Source organism: Calonectris borealis, chromosome 6 (genome assembly GCF_964195595.1).
Source record: "Calonectris borealis chromosome 6, bCalBor7.hap1.2, whole genome shotgun sequence".
Lineage (NCBI taxonomy): Eukaryota > Metazoa > Chordata > Aves > Procellariiformes > Procellariidae > Calonectris > Calonectris borealis.
In genome coordinates, this window is record NC_134317.1 from 40,646,875 (window position 1) to 40,669,833 (window position 22,959).

At 45.2% G+C, this 22,959-nt stretch overlaps 2 protein-coding genes across 2 annotated transcripts in view; both read left to right on the forward strand.

The window, feature by feature from the left end:
- SPAG16 (sperm associated antigen 16) overlaps positions 1–9,567 on the forward strand; it is a 410,239-nt gene extending 400,672 nt beyond the window's left edge. The window contains exon 16 of the mRNA XM_075153736.1: positions 9,211–9,567. Within this exon, the coding sequence (XP_075009837.1) occupies positions 9,211–9,386 (176 nt within the window). The 3' untranslated portion in view covers positions 9,387–9,567. The remainder of the gene's footprint in view (positions 1–9,210) is intronic.
- Positions 9,568–12,716: 3,149 nt separating this feature from the next.
- VWC2L (von Willebrand factor C domain containing 2 like) overlaps positions 12,717–22,959 on the forward strand; it is a 51,905-nt gene continuing 41,662 nt past the window's right edge. The window contains exon 1 of the mRNA XM_075153737.1: positions 12,717–13,210. Coding sequence (XP_075009838.1) covers positions 12,800–13,210 — 411 coding nt within the window. The 5' untranslated portion in view covers positions 12,717–12,799. The remainder of the gene's footprint in view (positions 13,211–22,959) is intronic.

Below are 22,959 nucleotides of genomic sequence, written 5' to 3' on the forward strand. Positions count from 1 at the left end.
AATGAAAATTTTTATTTAACATAAGTGTGACTTTTTTTCCTCTCAGACTCTTAAAACACCAAGAAACCAGCTAGTGTATTATGGAGATAATATTACACACAGTACAGTACTTGATATGCTGCTTTTAATATATAAGTTTAACAGAAGAGAAAAGCTTGTTCTTCAGAATAAGATTTTAGTGTGAACCTTAACCATGCTCTGGAGCATTTGCCATCACATAAAAAGTCCTTCAGAAAGTTTCTTTGTAAGCAGAGCTTCAGCTTGGCAACTTCTGCAGATAATTTTATGGTGATTTATTCCTTTTTGAAGATCATCAGATGGTACTGATCTTTACTCTTTTCCTCCATTGCTTTCCCCTCATGCAACATTTTAAAATTCGACATTTTTGTCACGTTGTTGCCCTAGGCAGCACAAGCACAACTACAGCAACAACATCACTGATGTCACCTTCTCTGAAGTTTCTCAACCAACAAGCGCTGAGGAGGTGATTGCTCTGCCGAGGCTCCAGGCAGCTCCCCGGTGATGCAGCGTCGCTGAACACATTCCTCTTTAATGGCAATATAAAAACCAAATGCTGCCTTTTGGGATTTGAGATTTCGGCAGAGCTCAGTGGGACCGAGGTCCCACACTCCGTAGCAGTCCAGGGATTTTTGCCAGAATGCCATCTGCCTTCTTCCTCACCCTTTTTTTTTCCTCCAGGTAGATTCACTTGGAAACATAGACCTACATGTGCCCACATATAGATATTCTAGGTAACACTGAAAGCTAGACAAATGTGTTCCTCTTGTATGCACAAAAATATTCTTCTTTGGTAGAAAGTTTCATGAAAAAACCTCCAGTCCTGGACAGGAGATGGAGATTGTCGTCCTTTGATTCTCAATATGTTATTTTTGAAAATATTCTGAATATATTCAAGCATGCCTCATTAATCATCCAGAAAAGTTTTGACATCTTGAAGACTCTGCTCCAAAAGTTTCTGCTTTCATACTTTATGGTTTGTTTTGAAACCATTTTGAAAATCCCAAAGGCTACCAAAGGGCCAGCTAAAATCTAATATAAACAAGCTCAAGTCCAGCTGAAAGGTAGCTTTACACTAATGGTCTGGGTCTAGAAATCCTTATAAAAAGGCTTTAAGTTCTTTTATATAAAGGATTTTCTTCTATGAGATAAATGCTTTCCTTGCGCGGAGTAACATTCTCATGATTTTTTGGTTCAAAAAGGATTTGTTGAGTTCTGCGATCTGTTTAAGCTCTGGAAATAACGCCCCTTCATCTAGGTCACAATTTCCACCCTGCAAGAAGTTAGGAGAAGTCCGCTTTCTCCTTTGGCCACACATTGCTCCACACCCTTCCTCTTTTGAGGGCAATGCCTAAGGCCATACCCCGCCGCACGCTGGCTTCTCCTCCAGGACAACGCTCTAATACCCAGATTTTTAAAGGTAGTATCTGTATTTCTGTTAACACCCTGCCTGCAGAATTTGAGTTTTTCTGTGTGCCAGGGCAATCACCTTCCACCTTTCTAAGTGTCCGTTGAGCAATTTGTCTAAGAAACTTCTCTGCACTTAACTTTCCCGTTACTATCTTCTTCTAATACTTGGGTCTAGGAAACCTGCACTATATGCCCCTACTCAGTCTATAAAACTGCCTTTCTCTTTAAAAGGTCTAGCTGTTAGTGTACTGCTAACAGCCAAATAAAAGTGAATTTGTTCATTATAAGACCTTGGGCTGTTACTCATTATTGCAATAATGAATCTGTTTGTGATGCCCTGATCCTACCGTCACTTAAGCACATGATTACACTGAATTGAATGACTTCACCTGCATAAAGTGAGTCACGAGTTTAAGTGCATACTGAGATGAGCTAATTTTCCCTAATATACTTTGCCAAATCTCCATCTATTTAAATACTTCTGAGGAAGGAAAAAAAAAGTCATTACATTAGAGAATGACAATAGGATTTTGTTTTGGTACCAATATATTAAACACCTATATCAGCAGACTGTTGGACCTCTCCTCTTGTTTCCAGCTTGCCTTTTGGTCTCCATCACTGAGAATATTTAGAAAATTGCTGCAAGTGAATTACAGCCTGCTCAGGATTAGTCTTCTATGCCCTCTCCCATGAAAGATCTAAACAAACACAGTGGGAAGGCAGAGGGAAGAGGGGGTTGCCATTATTTCCAAGACAAGAATATTTAGGATGTTTTATTCATATTTGAGAATGGAGGACTTATAACAATGTCAAAAAAGTGCATTCCTAAGCAAAACATAGTGTACATTTGGAAGACGAGAAATAATTGCTCTATTTGTTGAAAGCTGTTTATAGAACAAAAAAAACGTACAACATCTATCGTACGGTAAAACCAGTTGCTTGGTAAATAACATTCTGCTTGGTGTGACAGTAATGAAGAATTTTATCTACAGCCACTGCAATCATAGTTTGCAGCATCTGTTAAGCATTTTATTTATTCTTATTTAGGCAAGCACACTAACATTTGCATGAGGAACCTTCGATTGTAGTGTTTGGCAACCTTTCCATCTGCCTTTCTACCCCCCTCAGAAAGGTTCCTCAAAATTGAAGTTTCGGCTAATTTCATACCAAGTAAAAACCGGTGGCCGAATCATAAGCTGGCGTAAAGCTACTCAGCGCTTTCCTCCCATTTCCCAGGTAAGGATCCAAGCCCATCCAGTTCGTGTTTCTCTGCAGCACGGGTGATGCCAACTCAGAAGCTGGAGGTCGTATGGCCACTGTCATGCCACGCTGTGTCCAGGCTGAGAAGCAACTCGTATTGGCTGGGGGGTGCACCGAAACAGCCCTGCTGCTCTAGATGTGCTCTGTCTACCTGAACTAGCGTTGTACGGGGAGCGGCGCCTGGTACCCCTACGCGGGGCAGTGCGTGGACATAACTTCAGACCCAAGTCCCCTCCTGCTGCCAGGATGCCCATTCAACTCTGGCAAGGCAGTGTGATCGTGGCTAATTAAGTTTATAATTATCTGTAGCCTTGTCCTCCCTGATCTATTTGCTGTATTTCTTGTTGTGGTTGGTTGTTTTTCAATTATACTTAGACTGCAGATTATTCAAGGCAAGGACTGGGTATTTTTGCCTTTTTACATGGCCTGAGAGGTACCCTGTTCCTAGGAGGCCCTCTAGGTCAAGTGATGGTCACGATGATGCAAATGGTTGCAGCTCCAATAACGACAAAAGATCTTAATTCAGAGGGAATGTAATCCAGTAGGGCTGCGTGATTCATATTATCTTGAAGAGAGATTCCTTTAAAAAAGAGAACAGGAAAGAAAATGTGTTTGGTACAATGTGTTATGTAAGGAATTAGTAGCCCTTGGTAAGTAAGGATTCAAAAAAAAACCCTTTTCTTGAAGTATATTTCATTGACTAACAATCATATGCCAAAAATAAGCTAAATTACATTTTGCCTATTCTTGAATAGAGTTTAAAAGTTCTGAGTAATGGCATTGGTTGAACCATTAATGTAAGTCCTTAAAATACATACTTTCCACTTTGGGGCATCTTTCTTGGAAAAAACCACACAACAAAACCAGATGCTGCTCTATGTGCATAGGAGAAATCAATGGATGGGATCAATATTCCCTCCACAGGTAATAAATGCTGAGAAGCATTTCTGTCTATCTAAATTGTTCCTAGAGAATTCTTTAAATTGGTTCTGATGTGTATAAAAATCATTTCTTTATTGATCAAAGCTTTTCTTCCTTTCTTTCTTTCTTTGATATGTTATTTCATCTCTGCCATCAGTAATGGTCTCAGGCTTCTCTATGCAGTTATGATAAACAGAATTTCTTAAATCCATGCAAGATTATAATTTTAATGAAACAAGAAATAACTGGGTTTGTGTCTTTGAAGATGAATGCTTTGCTTATGGTTAGGCGTGCAAGTATTTTTAAATTGGGAAAGTTACTACATCTGAATTATTTACAAGGAAGTCTAAAATAACTGCCGTACTTTTATTAGAAGCAATTGTCCAAATCCAGCACCTCAACGTGTCCGTTTGCCCTGAGAGCAAGAGCTGCTGGAACAGACGGGAGAGTTTTCCATCTTTCACTGTCCTTGTTCTGCTCCGTGTCTGAGCAAAAGAGTTAATGTCAGCTGCTGAGTCTATGGAAAAAACCTGTTCTGAGATAACGGACAGTGCTAGTTATCAGCATGAATGTTTCAGCCTAATATGCTACAGCAAGTTGTGCAGTTTGTGACTTCTGTTACAATACTATGTTATTAACATTTAAGCTGCTAGACTACTCTAGAGACATTAAGTACTTGTTTGCTAAAACAGGAATTTTCAGAGTATTCGATAATTGAATGTTACATAATTTGTAAGTTAATTTGCCTGAAGAAAAGCTTAATGCTTCAACGTGTCTATAACGGGCGCGCCGATGAGGATCGGTGGTGGTGGTTTGTTCGGACACGGCAGCGTGTGTACGTAGCAGTCCGCAACGTGAGCGGGATGCCGGGGACGAAGCGGGCAGGTTGGGTCTGTTGGAGCGTTCGCTCTGAAGAGGGCTCTGTTTCCAACTGTTCGAGAAATCAGCTGCTGGACAGCCTGTGCAGTTGTGACTTGTTTTAAGATGAAATCTTAAGGCTTTGGCCAACATCATTTGTTGACTGTCAGAGCCTACTACCAGTAAACTGGTCTGCTTTTTAGGCTTTCCCAGTCCAAAGATGTCACTGTTTCCAGCTGTTTGAATGCATAAACCAGTAAAGCAGTACTTAATGTGGTCTTGGCAAAGTTTCACTCAAAATTCATTTTACAAAGAAGACGGTAATCATGGCTGTGATTTTTGTTAGGTTCTTATGGAATATAAATTGTCAAACCATTTTTAACAAGTACAGGGTTTGTTCCCTCCACCCCAAGTAAGTTAGTTCCATCAACGCAGCAAATTAATCTTGTCTAGTTTTGTCTTCTGAAGAAATAGTAACAAATTAGATTGCTTCAACATACCAGCGCTATTTTAAATTTATCCACCAGTTCAAACTAGGAGATGGATTTCATATTGTATTCACATGAGTGGCTTTGGTTTTGTTAGTGTTTACCTGGCAGCATAGGTATGCAAAGTTCCTTGCAGATGAGAAAAAGCATGTTGCTTACTTGTGGGTAAGATATCTGAGCTTCACTGAAGGCAAAAACTTTGATTTTAAGCTCACATGTTTATGTCAGTGTGGAGACTCCAGTAAAATGACGACTTTTTTTTTTGCCAGATTCTTGTTTTTGACACTTTATGGCTATGGCCTTTCTTAGTCCCATAACTTTGTGTACATTTGGAAAATTTACAGGGCCAGATTTCCATACAAGATAATTTTAGTTACCCCATTCTCCAAAGTGGGGTAAATCGCTCAAAAGTAATCTCATCTTTTGAGGTACTATTTGATTTTAGGGTTTAGTTCTGGTCTCAAAACAATGTAGGGGTATGGTTTTAGTATCAGGAATAGTTTTCCTAGGAGTGATTTTTATTGTTAAGTACAAATGTTTTTGCAGCCCAGACAACAGCACTGCATTTGTAATTAATCAATGCCTAAAACCAAGAGCATTGCCAGTCTGGAAATGGCAGCCTGGCGAGGTAGCGCGCACGAGATGAGGAACAGAGTTCTTTCTCTGTAGGACACCGGGACTGGAAACCTACAGCGGCAGCTTACTCAAATGCTGGGGAAAAAAGGGAGCAGAAGTGCACTGATCGCTCAGAGGAAATTCAGTTTCGTCCAAGAAGAAAGGTGACCGCTCAGAAATACCATGTCCCATGCTGCGCTGCTTCTGGCAGCTTTTCCGGCTGCCTCGCAGCTCCCAGGTTAGCTGGGATTCAGACTAGCATTTTGATGGAAGCTCCGTGTTTCACCCACACCACCTGGCTGGTAGTTTGGGGTCTGGCTGAGCTCTGGATTTCTCTGTGGGTCCCCAGGGAGGGAAACAGCGGTGATATCATGGGCTGACTGAAGCTTGAGGTTGGCATATGGAGAAAGCATGATCAGCCCAGTCATTTTAGTGTGCAAATAGTTTTTTCTTGGGTAAGCTGTCAATGCTCGTAATGATTCCTTGCACAGAATGTCCTTCTTCATACCTTCCATTGATTTTGCTGCCTTTCTCTCTCTACCTTTTCTAACTTACTGCATCCTTTTTGAAGCAAGTGACCAGATGGTCAGAGCTTATGTTATTCTAAGGACATAACAGGGGTACATCAGAAAAATTAGTACCCATGTTCTAGCAATGGGCAACAGCAAATCAGCTGTAATTTGTACAAAGGCTGCTACTGTAGGGTCTCCTCGTCGTGGCAATGTGCTTTGTCATCACTCCTGTCTGCCAGTTTGAGGAAGAAGGATGAGCTCGGGGCTGGCGTGGGGCCAGCCAGAGCAAAGCTGCTTTTTAGCTCCTCGTGTTGCCTGTCCGGGAGGTGCACCAGCAGATGCAGAGCGGGTTCTTTGGAAGCCTCGTGAGCTGGAGATCTAGAGGCTGTGAGACCTAGAGGTCAGAGTCTTTGAGGCTTTGCATCTTCTAAGCAGCAACGGTTCATTTCAGTGCAAATCAGCGTTAACTGCTGAGTTCAGTGAGTTTGCATAGACCAGCCCCACCTGACAATTTGGTCAAAGGTATGAAGAAAAATTTATCTCCAGGCTTTTATGTTCCTCTGAGTGTTGTATCAAAGTGCCTTTGTTAGTGCACAAGTAAGTATCCTTCATAAAAACAGTGCTTTGCATGACAATTATGTAATAGTTTTTGTTTGCTTTTCTAATTGGAGAACGTTTTGAAAGAGCAATAAAACACAATTTGTTCCTTCTTTCCAAAACGAAACATCTCCTTTTGGAAGGAAGGAGGGAGTAAATTTACATTATAATGAGCAAATTGCTATGAGCGCGTAGATCAGTGTTGACATAAAGGGTGACGGAAATGAGATGTTCTCATTTTGTGCGTTCCCCTCCCCTTTCGTTCCCTCTCGCACGCATTTGCCTGTGCATCCTGCTGCTCCCGAGCAAGGAAATGGCTGTACTCATAGTCAACAATAGTAACAACATAACTCAGCTAACAAAAACTCATATGAAATGAATCGTTCTTCACCAGGGCTATCTCGTACACCCAAACCCTCTCCCCAGCGAGTACTAGCGATGAAGGCACGTGCAGTTGACTGCTGCACCTCCTAGCTAGTTGGTTTTTATTGTCCCTCTCTATTTTCCTATTGGTTTTGTCATTTCCCGATACTGTCGGAATATTGGCATGGACTGACCGGATGAAAGTGCTATTGTTTTGCTTCAAGCATATGACTTCTCTAGCAAAGGGTTTAGAAAAACGCAGCGTTGGGGTCTGCTCTGCCCTGTGCCAGACCGGGGGGGTGAATTAGACATTGAAGCTGTTGTCTCAGTTACCAGTCCGTCCTGCCCTTACTTGCTGGAAGTGAACTGCAGTTGTCCAAATCTTTTCTCTTTCTGGTCCCTCTCTCTTCGTAACCAGTGGCTTGGTTACTGGTTTTGAGAAGCTGAAAGTGGCATTAACCCCCTGCCCAGCTGTTGCGGTGTCAGGGCTCCGGGCGAAACGGCATTTGTTTGGCTCCTAGAGAAGTCATCCCAGCGATTGCCTGGAGAGTCTGGCTGCAAGTGAAATCCATATGCAATGCTTCTGTCAGCAAAGACTTGCTGGAAGAGAGTTTATAATAAATATTCACATCTGCTGCTTTGGACACTCTAATCCATCCTACAGATCTTTGCTGTGTCAGGCTTTGTTCTAGATGAAGAAGCCGGGTAGTTATAAAGGTTTGCAAATAGGGCATATTTATCATGGTTAGCTCTACTTTCTAGTTCCCTTTCTTGCACAAATATCCATGACCACACTAAGCATAACTTGTGATTAAATATTCTCAGCGCATTTGTAAGATGTTTTAGACTATGTGTTTCCTTTGATAAATGGAGAAAATGGCAGTTGTTTACTTCCCGGGCTGTCAAACGAAGCCATCAGATCTCGATGAGCAGAGCGGAGAACATCATTGTTATGAATTAGTTCGAATGGAGGGACGATATATTTCCTGGATAAACTATACATCACATAGGCACACCCAAGGCCCTATGGCTTGCACATTATTAAAATTGGGACAGATTCCTCCATACTAATTTCTGTTGGGCAATATGTTCCCATTGGCTACTTGGCGAATAACCTGAATGACTAAAAATAGCAAAGTATCTCCTGTTTCTCATAATCTTCCCAAAAATGATGACCTCAGTGCCAGATTGACTTTGTCAGTGTCAATATTAATTATTCCTCTGCTGGTGATGGCTTTGCTTTCAGAGAGAAAATCCTGATACATAAAAAGAGCTGTAATGATTTGGAGGGTACATTGAACTTGCTCCTAATAGAGAAAGGTGTTTGACCTAGATCATGACTAGGCAGTACAATGATCCCGTTGCTGGGAGGACCACATCGGCTTTGAAATGAATGTATTGATCCTCTTTTTTTTTTTTTTTGTACGTGAAACTCATGATTATTATAGTTAATTTCAAAAAGGAGAGAGTCTTTATCTGGTGGCTGGATAGGTGCTTCAAACATATCACTTACCAGCTGTTACCTCTGCTTTTATTTAAGCAGGAAGGTAATAAACTTATAAACACCTTCTGCCTCCTTGAGAGTGATGAAAACCGAGTCCATTTGGTTCGTAAATAAACACACGGAAACTGAGAACTCCTTAGAACCTTTTTTAGGTTTTCTTTTATTTTTTCTACTGTTAGACCCAATTCTATACTAACAATTTCATTGTGGTGGTTTTTGCCATAAGGATATAAGGGAGCAAGGCACTCAGTTCAGTTAGATGCCTGACCTTCCTGAAATTCAGCTGAAAACCTGCATCTTCGTTTCTTACAGTGCCGTCCAAGGAAAACAGCGTTAAGAGCATGGTCTGATGCTGATACCTCCAGGTATCAGCAGAGCATCTACTTCTCTGGTGCTCGGTCTGTGTGTCAGAATCTGGCCCTGAACAATTGTATCTAAATATAAGTAAAATAGCTATGCTCCTACGTGCCGGGCTCTCCAGATTCACTTAATCACTCCGAAATCCAATCTTATTATTATTGATCTCTCCAACTTCCTGCTAATTTATCTCAGAAAACAGGAGTATGCAAAATGCGGGTGTCTTTACAGCAACGCTCTCAAAACTTCCAGTGCCGCTCTCTTGCTTTGCCTTTGCAAACCTCGATAACTTCCCTCTTAATTTCAGGTCGTATGGTGGCTCTGGCGAGCAGTGATGGATCCGTTAAGGTTCTGCCACTTGACTTTGGGCAGCTCTCCAGCCTGCGGGGCCACGGCGGCCAAGTGCACAGCGTTACCTTCGATGGCAAGGCGGAGCGGCTGCTTTCCGGGGGTGCCGACGGTACGGTTTGTCTCTGGACCTGAGGACCAGCACGCTGCTTAACGTAACCTTAATCTCGAGGCGTTGCGGAAAAAAAATGGTTTGACAACATAGCAGCGAGGGCTTAGCAAAGTGTTTTCGTAGTTAGCGTTTGCAGTGGGAATAATCGCCCGAAAGGAGTATCATTCTGCATTTTATCCAAATAAAATCCCCAATTTCTCCCTCTTTCTGTTGACACTCTGTTTTTCCCAACATCAAGAATCGCTCTTTCGGTGGTTTCTGGAGAAATAGCTTTACAATGACGCCTAATGACAGAGCAGACGAATTGCAAGGCGATCGATTTTTCATGTAACACTGCCCGCGCCGCAGGAGCCGGGCGCCCCTTCCCCCGCCCCAGCCCGGGGGAAGATGTCAAGTTTTAATAGCGCAGCGATGGGGCATTTTTTCCCTGCCGCGAACGCTCCGGCCGCCGCCCGGGCAGGGGGGACGAGCGGGCGCTGAGCGGAGCTGCGGGCGGGGGGCCCCGCGGAAACACCGCCGCCCGCGGGGAGAGCGCGCCGCTCCGCGCCATGGCGCGCCCGCGCTGAGGCCTCAGCGCTCCGCCGCTGGGTTTTTATTTTTTTACACCCCTCTTCCCTCTTTGTGTTTTTTTTTTTTTTTTTCTCCCAAATAATTAATTATAATAATAATAAGGGAGAGCGCGGAGCTGCGCGGCCCGGCGCGGGTATGCCCGACCCGCGGGCCGGGGGAGTCCCCGCAGGGGAGCGGGGCTCGCCGCGGGGGCTGCCCGCCCGGCCGCGGGGCTCCTCCGCCCTCCCTCTCCCGCCTGCCTACAGCCTAACCAGCCCCCTCTCCCCCCCTTCCCCCGCCGTGGCAAATCCTGAATCGCAGGAGATCCGCTGGGCATAGGGAGGGGATATATATGGGGGGGGTTTTTTTGTCTTCCCCCCCCCTTCAAGACCTGAGGAAATCCAGCCCAAGTTCGCCGCGATGACTGTGCTGCTGGCATCGGGGTTTCTCCGCGGCATCCCAGCCTCTGGACCGCCTCGCCGCTGCTGGCTTTGAATCCTGAACACCGGGTTAAAGCTTAATTCTCATGTTGTGGTTGCCGGGCTGCCGCTTTCCCGTGTTTTGCGATGGGAGGTGGAGGAACGGGGATTGTCCGTGAGTCAACACTGAAAATGTGATTAGGAGGAACTGCTTTCACTAATCTGTTTCTAACCTTTTAGTCCGTGTTGGCCTGTGACCTCTTTCAGCTTTCAGATCGAGCCTGATTAGGTAAGTGTAAATTATTCACTTGGGGTGAGGGAAGGCGGCTGGAAACGTTTTACTCGGAGACTTACCCACGATCCTGGCCTCTCTCGTGATGAGAAATGATGAGAAAGTTCAGCTGTGAACTAATTCTGAGCTGAGCAGCATTTGTTTACTTGTTGAAATCTGTCCGTGCAAGACGTCTGCAGTCTGTCTGATTTCCAGGATCGCCGCTGAGCCGGGTGCTCGTGAGTTGCTGTGGGACATCTCGGATGACTATAGACTGTAGCAAAATATAGTGGTCTTATTTATGATCTTCGGAGAACTTTTTTTTTTTTTTAATTTGGAGAGCTTCCTCATCAAACTTTAACAAATTCTCTTGATTGTTTCACATTTCCTCAGACATTAATACTTCACTTGCTTCTGCTTTTTTTTTCCCTCTAAATGCTCACCAATCTGCAATATTGCAACCTACCTGTAGCGTTGAGGTGGGCAAGATTCTCTGCTCCGTAGATCCGTAAAGCAGCCCTGTCTGCATGAATCGCCCGATTCCCGAACAACATGTTACATAGATATTGCTGATAGTAGTAACACGGTGCATAGTCCTTGTGATGGAAACGTAGCTAGTACTTCAATTAAGAAGATATCTTTTGAATTTGATAAAGCTTGTGTAATATCCGGTGTCTCCCTCTGTTGTGGCTTTGGAAAAACTGCTTTGTCAACAGGATCCCTTAGCTGCTTCTCTAGGGTTAAAGCTTTCTCCTCCTGCTGCTGCTTTTTTGCTTCAATTAAGGGAGAATTAATCGCTGAACACCTGCAGTCCACCAAAAATCCGGACACATAAAAAATACTTCCCAGAGGGGAGGGGGGGGGAGTACGTGCTAGCCTGTGTGTGTAGGTTAATGCATGTTTGTATATACTGTGCGTCTCTGTGTGTGCACACTCTGGGCACGGAGGAAGAGACGGAATGACACATCCAAACAGTCCATTTTTGGTGTGTGCCAGCAACTACCTCCATCGTTCTCAAGCCGTGTAACGTTAATGTCTCATCTCATTTAAAAGTTTCCTGCAATGCTTTGCCCGGTTCTCTTAAGAGAAGGCAGAAACCATTTTGCTGCTGGGGTTGCACGGGCTGTTGGCTGGTGTGCAGGCAGGACGGTGCGTTGGTGGCAGTGATGTGGCATCGCGGGCAGGCAGTAGCGCACCCAGGACACGCAGACGGAGCCTTTGCGCGGAGCTGACTCTCCTGGGGGCAGTGCGATGCTCCTCTCCCTCTCTGGGTCAGTCCTCGGCTCCACCGCCTGAGCAGAGCTCGCCGAAGGTCGGGCCGTGCTGCATCGCCCCCAAAGTTTTAGAAAGGCTCCAGCTTAATCGGACAAACCCGTTTCAGCGGCTCCATGCATTACATAGGCATTTAACATCCTGCTCTCTGCGTTTCTCTCTGGGAATTACTGAAATGCTGAATAATGGAGAAGACGAATTACATCTTTGCTTCTGTCGGGATTATACGGACCTGCTGCAGGCTGGGCTGCGTTGGTAGCCCAGGTGGTCCCTCGTCCTCTTCAGAAATGCCATATAAAAAATTCTGTACTATTCCATCTCTCGGAGACCAAGTGTAACCCAGCACCACCTTTCATATTGGACGCAGATCTATCTACAGATTAAAGTTATCTCATTTTTCAACTCAGGTTTCCCCCCTCAGTTCAGTGAAGTGGGCTGTGCACCGTACGTAGCACAGAGGGACAGTGGCTACAGCAGGAGGTTAAGGCCGTGCTTAAACTTGGGTTCAAGTCCCTGTGAGCCGCCCATCCCCGTGTGATTTCAGGCAGCTAGTTTAACTTCTGGTGCATCAGAAAACTCAACTGCACAAATGAGGAAAGTAAAAATTAGATGATTCTGTGAGCCCCCATTTCTATAGAGATATTTTGTGGGCATATGCTTACAGGCACGTGTGTCTAATTTATATGCATTTCATATGCTTTACTCGTTAACAATAATTGAGAAGAGGCTTAATTCAAATGAAATGGTGATAGTTACCTGTGCAGTTTGAAAGCACTGATTTATTCTTGGGTGCTGGTTGAAAGTATGGCTTTTATACATCGATACTCCTTAGAATTTTAAGTTTGTTCTCACTTAAAAATATTTGTTTTCAGACAACATTGGTCTCCCTATGGAAGCAGCTGTTTCTATCTGGCACTGAGAACCCATGGAGAAGCTGCGGAGGGGGATGGCTCTTCATATCCATGAAGCCTGGATACTTCTGTTTGTAATCCCTGCTTTGGTCACTCCAGCTGCCATCAATCATGAAGACTACCCCGCTGATGAAGGGGACCAGGCCTCCAGTAATGACAATCTGATCTTTGATGACTACCGAGGGAAGGGTTGTGTGGATGACAGTGGCTTTGTGTACAAACTGGGAGAACGTTTTTTCCCGGGACATTCCAACTGTCCCTGTGTCTGTACTGAGGATGGACCTGTGTGCGATCAACCAGAATGCCCTAAAATCCACCCAAAGTGTACAAAAGTGGAACACAATGGATGCTGTCCAGAATGCAAAGAAGTGAAAAACTTTTGTGAATATCATGGGAAAAATTACAAAATCTTGGAGGAATTTAAGGTATGAAACCCTTTCTTCAGTATTTAATATTAGTGTGCTATAAGAATTGTATTTCTTTGGGGACTGTCAAAGGCACTCAGTATTTTCTCACTGCTGTTAATTGGTGCTAAAGCTGAAGACCCTTCTAGCTTTGATGCAGGTCTGGCTGATGTGAAAGCTGCCACCTCCTCCCTCACGTGCACCAAGTGAGGCCAATGGTCAGTCAAAAGTCCCCGCGTGGAACGCCAGCCCTCTGAATCTGCTGCTCCGGACAAACTCCTTTGCTCGTAGCATGAATCGGGTTGGACAGTCAATGGTGTCTGTAAAAATGGTGGTTAAACCAATACTGAGTGCTTTTTAAGAACCCCTTTTCCCATTTGGATAGGAAAAATGGATGGCATGGTACTGAGACTTGTTACTCCTAACTGTATGAGAATGCAAGTAAGGAGATTGCAAGCTATACTTAATATTTTCATTTCAGCTGTGATAAGGCTGTCTAGAATGGCAGAAGGTGAATTTCTAGGCAGATTACCATCTCAAGTAATGAGAAGTATGGGGTTTAATTGTAATGGTTGAGTTCCTATTAGGAATGTTGTAAAGAAATCCTTCTGGAATATACCTTAAAAATAAGACCAGATTTTCAAAAACAATTACCCTTTACACAACCTGCATCTCTCATTCTAATGAGTTTGATTGCGTGTTTTCAATTCTGCTAAGGAAAACAGCGTTTCACAATGAAGAACAGGGTCTGCAAAGGCAATAGGTCTAAACGGGTTTGTTCTCCCAGGTCACGTGGCTTTAAGATTCGTACCTCCATAATTAATGACAGCCTATAACTCTTCGTGGCTGTATGCCTGATCTCATTATACACTTGCCAATTTATTTTCTTTTCTGACAATGAAAATACTTCCATATAGGTCTATGTACACTTCACAAGTTCTTAGTAACATAGATCACAATTTCCTTTTTCCCAGATACTGCCATTTTCAGAGAAGGTAGCGTTTAGTTCCTTTCTTCTATCACGTATGGTTTATCTTCATCTTTATCTGTCCATCCGTAACTGCAGTCACTCAGGGTGGGCAAGTCAGTTTAGTGTCATAGTCACAACAAATATATGAGGAACATCGCCTTGAGGGCCACCCTGATCAACCTGTTCTTTGCTTTGCTGAGGAATGTGAAGATGCTGATTTTGTGAACTGCTTAAATAACAGTTTCTTCTTGACGTAGGAAGGCCTAACCCAGCTTCATCCCACAATCACACTTCGGTGGTCCCGTGTGGACCGCTGCGTTGTCAGGTGGTGAAGTGTCCCACATAAGGACTCTTTTTGGAGAGTGGGAGAATAATGAGATGGATCTTCTCATTAAAGTATCTTTTGCATGGGAATGAAATGCAAAAGTACTAATCACTTTTCCTGAAAGAAATAATTGCACCCTGATAACGGATTAAAGGATAGAGAAGCAGAATTTAGGGGAGAAAGGCTATTGGAGGGAGTTAGAGCAATCTGGTTCATTGTCTGCTCTGTTCAAAAACTGTGGGGTGTTGTGTGGAAAGCAAAGTTCCCATATCCTCTGGGAAACGCAGACTAGATGGTGGCTCGCCACTCTCGCACACGGTAACTTCAGTCCAGGGCTAATGGGAGATCCTTCAGACTTAATTTAGTTGACAGTGGAGCTTTTGACCTGGACCTGTGTTTTGCTGAGAGCTCGATACCTTGTGGAATAGGGAAGAAAACGATTTTTTTGAAATCTATGTGTTTACCTAGAATAGTGAAACCCTTTTTTTCCTCTAAGTAGTGGAAGAGATTCAGGCAATAGGAGATTACTGTGCACTTCAGGGGTGTTTTGGGGGAAAAAAAGGAGCACCCATGAACTATGAGATTATAAATGCTATAGGAAAGACAGAACTTCAGGATGCAGGAAACTGCTGCTATGAGGTGAAATCTTGACTTCATTGAAGCATCCGAGCATTTTTTTCTGTTTACTTCAACCGAACACAGACTTTCTCTCCTGTCTCCACAGAAGAAATTCTGAGCAGTCCATGGGTTTTGTAGGCTCTCAGCTCTGCTCTTCCCTCGTCCTGTTGAATTTATAAGGTCGGCAAACTTTCCCAAGTCCGTTCCACACACATTGAAGTCTGTCTTTGCCAAAGGAGAGGCTTTCTCCAGTTGTTCTGACTCAAAACCAGACGGCTTTCAATGGAAATGAAGGCACTTTTTATGTGCGCTCGTAACCCTTTTACCCACTTGATTTACTTTTGCTAATGTGTAGGTTCCAAACCATCATCCGCAGGAGTGCTCGTCACTGCTTGGTTACAGCTGAAATTACCCTCCATTTAAAAACCTTTTGCAAATGTGCATCTCTCTGTGTGCACACAAACATTCATACTTGCTCTAGTAGTATTACCAGGGCTGACTCATCTTGTAGAAATTTCAGCTGCCTGATCTTTCACAATTTTTTTTTCTCTAGGAATTTTTTCCTCTAGGGTATCAAAATCGGTGAGAGGTTTCCATTTGGGAGAGTTTTCCTGTCTGTTTCTAGGTTTTTATTTAGGTTTGGGGTGAGAAATCCAAATGCGATTTAATCTTTTTTTTTTCTTACCACTGACAGTAACTGTGACCATCTCAGGGTAAAGAAGTAGTTATAAAGACCCATTTCTTGAATATTTAGCTTTCTTCTGGTGAACTGATCTTGTACCTCTGATTTGGTTTACTCATAACAATCGTAAGCGCAAAATATAAACATGACAACAAGCCATCTAGCTCAGACAGCTGTCCAAATGTTTATGCGTGTGCCCCTAAGTCGTTAACATGTACAAATGCAATGCTGAACTGACGTTCAATTGTAAAGCTAAACCCATTAGTAGTTTTTCTGGTATCCTTTTGTGAAACCTTGTGTCCCTGACAGATGGTTTAGTGACCCCATGTAGCATCTTCATAGCTCTGTTATGGGTCCTGGGAGGTCTGTGTGGGTTTCGAGCCCCAGCTGCCTGCACGGAGCCTGCCTCATCCCCTTGGATTGCCTGGGACTTATCCCCAGCTTCGGCTGAGGCTGCGGTTCCACCTGGAAACCCCCGCAGAAAAGGTCAGCGTGCTCTCCCTAATGTCAATCAATATCTGACTCAAACATGTTTAATACATAGATTGCTGCCTGGTGTTCAGGATTCTGACTCCTGTGGAGCAGTACGCAGGAGAAGGGGGAGGTCTGGTGGCTTTTACTGGGATCCCCCTCTCTCTTTCCCAACCTCATCTTCCACTTCTTGCCAGCCTCGAATCTGGTCTCTCGGGTCTCCTCCGGTCCCTCTCAGAGGCGGACGCGGGGCGGCGGGCAGCTGCGGTGGCTGCAGGGAAGGTGTGAAGGATGCTGCAAGTCTCCGGCAGTCTCTCTGTTTTCTCCACAGAGATCTGGCGGGGACTCTCGGGGTCACTTAGCAGCTTGCTTTTTCTCCCACACATCAGCCGTGTTTTGATTTCAGTCCTGGAGGTTAAGGTCCGTGTCCCAGGTGCTCCGTGCTCGCCTGTGCTAGCAGAGATCTTTCAGGGAGGTTGTTAACCCTCCCCTTTCTTCCCAGAGAGAGAAAACAAGCAAATTACAACTCCGAGAGCGGTCTCGGTTTTTGTAAGTACACATGGTTGTGTTTTAAATGAATGTTCCCAGACAGCAGCTTATATAAACTTAAGGAGACAGTGTACCGCCGGCGTGATGGATGTTCATTGGCGGCTTATGGAGAGATCGTGCAAATGTCAGTGAGGCAACAGTTTTCCGAAGTGCTGATTAGTTTTTATTCTCCTGCATAACTTGCTGACGGAGAAGCACACGCCTACCCGCATTTAAGAAATGCAATTTCCAGCGTTGTTTAAGGTGCACTTGTAGCCACGGTGAGGAGCCTTTTGCAAATTATTAGGTTGTCACTTTGAAAAGCCCATAATCACTTGTGAAATTCCTAGATCGCTGATCACCCCATACAGGCATATCCAGAATAACATCCTATGGACCTATATGAGTGTGTAGCAAAATGCCATTGCTGGGAAATGGATGATCGGTTCACAAGAGACTGTCAAGCTGACGTCCTGAAACATTCTCTTCATTTTAGACCCTACAGGCAGGAACTTCTCCCTGTCCCTGCAGGAGAGTGAGTCCCAGGGACATGGTTTTCGGTAGCATGGTGCCATCCTTCTCAAAGTCAATGGCAGGAATTTTCTAGCCACAGACATTAAAATATCTCCCTTTGCCTGGCAGGACATTGGGTGAGTTATCCTTTGGGTGTGAACACGAGGGGTTTTGGCATCACAGCTTGGCCTTCCTGGTAATATTCATGTCAGAAGAGCAGTTTCAACCTGCAGTTGTGAACTTGAGCCTGGAAACAGCTCTGAACATCAAGGACATTTCTTGGGTGCTCTTCAGTGGCCGCCCTGCTTTCCGCCAAGCACAGAGCTGCCATTTCTTCCAGCCGTTGGCTCTGCCAGTACTTAACCTCTGCTGCTGCCTTTCATCTGCCTGCCCTTTCCAGTGACTTCACCTCCTTGTTCTCTCCCCTTCATCTTCCCTGCTCCCCTCCCAAACCCATCCTTGCTCAAAAAGCCCCTAGGTGATGCCCGAATGTTTGTCCCTTGCAGCAAGCACGAGTGTAGAGGGGTGGGAGAACAACCCATTGCCCCTGGGCAGGCCTCCGCACTGTGGGGGAAAAAAAACAGGAAAGGAGAAATTTTAGTTTCATTCGTGGGCAAAATCTCCACTGCCTTGAAAAGAGCCAGGATTTCACTGCTGGAGTTCTATTTTATTTTTCTTTCCCGTGTTTCTTGCCACTATATCTTAAGTTCATTGCTTTGTTTTGTCCACAGTTCATCTGTAATTCTTCAGCTAGGGCTTCTGTATCTCGCTGACTTTATGTCTTCTTGAGCAGCACTTTGCACAGTAGGGATCACAGCTCTAACAGGGATCTGCGGGTATAATCAGAATCCAAACTAAATGAGGGACTGTATAAGCACAGCATTATCATATACTAATTCTCAGCTCATTATGGAAACCTTTACTTCAGAATAGTGGCATCTCTTTCTCCTTTGTTAATGCCCTTTAAAAATGTTTTATTAATGCAATTATCTCAATATAACTTAACAAAATAAGACCTCTCATCAAAAGGCGTTAGCACATGCAGGAGCGTATTCAGCTGCTGTCCCAGCATCTCTCAGTCCCTGAAATGCAGTGTGTCCATTCTGCCACTGGAGGAAAGGAGACAGGGAAACCAGGAGGTGATTCCCCACCCCCAGAACCGTGTCAGAAATAGAAATTAAGTGGTGCAGACTACAGCCTTGCTCTGACCGCTGGTTACCCAGCCTGGGACTGCAACCTTATCAAATATGAATGAAACACTTGGGACGTTCCCGGCACATTACTGATGGGCTGATGCTGTGAGGTGAAAAACAAGAGTTTGTTGCAGCCCTGGGCTGAAAGGGAAGGTGGGGGGGAGAAGCGTGCAACCCTCCGGTGCCTGCTCCGAGCGTCCCTCAGCCCTGCCCAGGCGGATTGAACTGTCCAGCTGCAGGTTTGGACTGTGGGCGCTGTGGTTTATGTCGGCGTGAGAGAACAGAGATACCACACCTTCAATCTGAGGAGCTTCGTTAGGCCACGAGAAAAACAAAGTGGGGAGAAAAGGAAGGTTCTTTACTGAGCTTCTCCTTTGTAGCGTTCAGTTCAGTTTCCCGGGGAATCTTGGAGAGAGCTCAAATCACGGCAGGCTAATCATCGCAAGAACAAGCATTATTAAAACCTTTTGGTAGTATACTAACCAGTCATCCAAATTACTAGTAGTTTTTAGATCTTTGCTCATAAATTAGAAGAAACTGATTACTAACCCAGGCCAGCATGGGACCCCGATTTTAATATTGGCATGTTTCTCTCCAAGATATGTGCAGCGGGTTTTTTTTCTACTATGACTCAAATAAATGGGGCTTTTTTTTTTCTTCTTCTTCTTGTGTGTTCTGCAATTTCACGTACGGCTAGAAAATCATAATACAAAAGAAATTTCAATAACGTGCCTGTGCTTTAATAAAAGGAGCCATGAACAATGCCAGCTCTGAAGATAGCATACAGCCATTGAAATCAGACAGGGGAAACAGAACATCAGTCAGATGGAAAAGTATGATTTATTATCTCCCTCCTGGCAAAATTACAGTGACAATGTCTATGCAAAGGAATCTGAAATTACTGACTTACTGTATTTCTGTCACAATTTGTACCAAGAAAACATACTAAAATGGATAGGCGTGTCATATATTGATCTATAGTGATACCTATTTTTTAAATTATGTTATGTACTTAGCTACTGATTCTATAGCATATATATTACATTATGCACAAGTATATTATTACAGTAGGTGATAGAAGATGGGCTGTATTCAGAATTTGGCTACAAAAAATCCGTGCTGTTGTTTTCCCCAGATCACAGTGGTACGTGGGGGCCCCAAAAGCTCAGAGCTCAGTGGCTCCGGCTCCGCTACACACCTACTCTCTCAAAGCTCCCCACTGAAATAGATGAGACCCAAAACTCAAACATCAGCATGATTCAGAATCACCAGGAATTAAGCTCAGGCCCCCGTGTTTTAATCACAGTGCACCGGTGCGGGAGTGCAGTGCAGAATTTGGCCTGTACCTGCAAGCCCAAGGGGTTGGTATTTTTCCAGTAAACATGACACAGGAATGAACTCGTGCCCAAAGCTGTGGCTGGGCTTTCAGATACTCGCTCCAGGAAACAGCCCGTCGGCTCTGCTTGCTTCCAGATGCGGGGGCTGTCCAGAGAGCTACTGAAAGAGAGGAGATACCTCTGCCCAGCCGGAGAAGAGGCTCTGGCACCTCCTCGCCCCTCCATTGCTGCGGGAGCTGTGCTGTTAAGAAAATGGGATGTGTAGTACGTTAACAACTGTTACCGGCTCCTTCCAAGAGCGGTAAAATCAAGTCTGAGGCTTTATTATCGTGCCAGGCCATGCTCAGTGAGGCCAAGGAGAGAAGCGCTCATCCCTTGGCTCGCCCAAGCTATGGCCATCTCTGCCACCCAAGATGTTTCTGTAGGGGCGGTCCTCAAGCCGTCAGCTTGTGAAGAAGGATGTTGTCCATTGAAATGTTGACAGATCACTGGCGAGAAGTTTTTTACGCAACCGTAAGAGCGAGGGGAGGTGCAGGTGTGTGTTTGTTGCTATTGGAATGTGCTTTATGCAGAATTGCGTTCATTAAAAATAATGCTCAATTAGCTAATTATCCTAGTTATTGTTTTTAAGACTATAATTAGATAAGTCATGTGATGACAACGCTCAGTCTAGTTGCAAAATAAAAATACACGTAGCGCTAGACTTCCTTACTCTTTGTTCTTTGGTGCAGTTCAGAGGTAATTCTTTGGGAGCTACAATAAAATCGGTATGTTTGGAGGAGCATTAGGTTTGAAGCAGCTCCTCAAAGCAGGGAATCTCTCAGTCGGTTAACTGTGGTCATCCCGGGCAGGAAAACCTTTCTGATGGAGGGTTAACCCAGTGTGCTCCCGGGTTAGCAGACCCCAGCGTATTCTCTCATCACAGATAACCTATTCAAACCTGTTTTCATTTCACATCCTTCCCAGCTTGCGCTCGTCCCAGATGTGATAACATCCCCTGAAACCTCCCGGGCCCTGTTGGCTTCTCTCCTGAGGGGTTAAGCAATGGCAACTGGATAAAAGGGGCAGATGGGAGAATTTGGAAAACTCATTCTCTTTAGTGCCAGCCTGCAAAGAGCTGCTTTATTCTGTGGGGCAGGCTCTCCGCAGCTATGAACTGCTGCAGCTCCGTGGATCACAGGTGGCCCACTGGGATGTTACACCGGTGTAAAGTTGGGTACCAGTTAGATACTCCTCTGTGGAGTTCGCATGATGCTGACTGAGATAAGGATTTGCCTGAAGCCTCATCCACCTTGCCAGCTGCCAGAAAGTAAAAAGTTAGGCTAAGCTGTCAAAAAAGTACAGATAAGGGAGAATGAGAGAGAAAAAGCAACCAGGACCAAGTCAGTATTTGGTATGATGTGTTTGCCCCGCTCCCACCTCCCAACGTGCAAGGAGAACAGGACCGGTGTCAAAGCCCAGGAGCAAAGGAAACCAAAACCACAGCAAGCCCAAGCAGTGAGCTGTGCTTGTACCAGTGGGTTAACGTCACGTGTCGGCTTGGGTTTGCTGAGCAGTAACGAGCTCTTGTCTCCAGGAGTCCTGAGCTCGGCAGAGGTGAGCAAGAGCAAAGCATTCGGGAAGGAGCTGCTCCTTCGGGGGGAAGGAGGGGGCATACTGGTGTGCCGGTGGGACGCAGGAGCTCCCACTGCAGTACCAGGGGGTGGGACCGGCTTCCCTGAGGGCTCCAGAGCTGCAAAACTGTGCGAAACACTGCGTCTGAGGGTGAAACAGCACGGAAATCTGCAGCGTGGGGCCTACAGCAAGAGGAGCTCACGCCTTCCCTTGACTGCCGCGGCCCAGCGCGCCGTCACCCGCCAGGGCGATTGTTCCCAGCTGCCTGGGGACACGGAGCTTGTCTTCAGACTGACCCCAAAGGTGGCATTCAGTTCGGCCGAACAGCCGCCATCTGGGTACCCTGGGAGTAAACGAGTCGCAGGGGCAAACCCATCACTGGTGTAAATCTGCCTGGCCTGTGCTGTGGCTGTGAAAGGGCGTCTGACGATCCAGACAGAAAACTGCAGGAGAAGGAATGGGACCAAGATCTCCTCCCCAGTGACGGCTGGTTATGTTATACCTGCCTCCTTCATACAAATCCAGCATTTTATCAGTACGTAGAGCTGACCTCGCCACCTTCTCCCATCTTTCGGCGTGAACGAAGAAGGAAACAGCAGATTCAGGTATAGGGAAGACGATGTAAAAGGGATCACCTTTCTGACCAGGTCCGTGGCTCCTTTCTCCCTGCCCCAGGAGGTAGACAAGGCTCCTTCATTGCCAGAGCCGACAGGGAGGGAATGGAGAGCAGGAAGCTGCCAGCGGGGTTCGCTTTCCCTATTGATATTAAAAGGAGCTTAACAAACGTGAAGCACACACCAACATTTTGTCTGTGTCCGAACGGGGCTGCGCATCGCACGCTAGAGCCACAGTCCCGTCTGTCATATCCGTAACCTTCCAAAAGGAGTCCTGTTCCCTGGGCACCGGGCATGTCCGAACTAAAAAACTATTGGAATAGAGTCACAAAAATTATCACCAAAGTGATAGAGACCTCCAGTCCCCTCAGCCCCAGGGCAGGTGAGGTGCAACTATTGTAAGGAGTAAAGTGAGACATATATCAAAACAAAGAGAGCATTCTTACAAAAAAAAAGCGCAGAGTCGTGTTGGTACAGAAAGCTCCTCTGCTGCTCTCGGGGGAGAAGAACAACCATGAGACTGCAGACACGCCGCTCCCGGGGAAAAAGGGCCAGGGCTGGGCTCGGACGTTGTCTCTCTCTCATCTGCTTATGGAGGACTCTCCAGACCCAGACGTGACTCCAGGAGCCTTTTAAACCCATCGAGTTGCGTGGCACAAAGCGAATATAGGAGTGCAGAACTCCTAATGCCATCACAATCCGGAATCATCAGATGTGGGCCCAGGGTGCCCATGGTGAGGCACATCTTCTGTGCTTCTCTCCCTCATCTAGCTTACTTATCCGTAGTAGCTCCCCCGGAATTTTTACAAAAGGATGACAAGGGTAATGTTGTTTCCAGGTACGGACAGGCATGGTCTGGGGCGGAGGGGAAGAGAGGTATATGTGACCTGGGGGGGGGATTACAG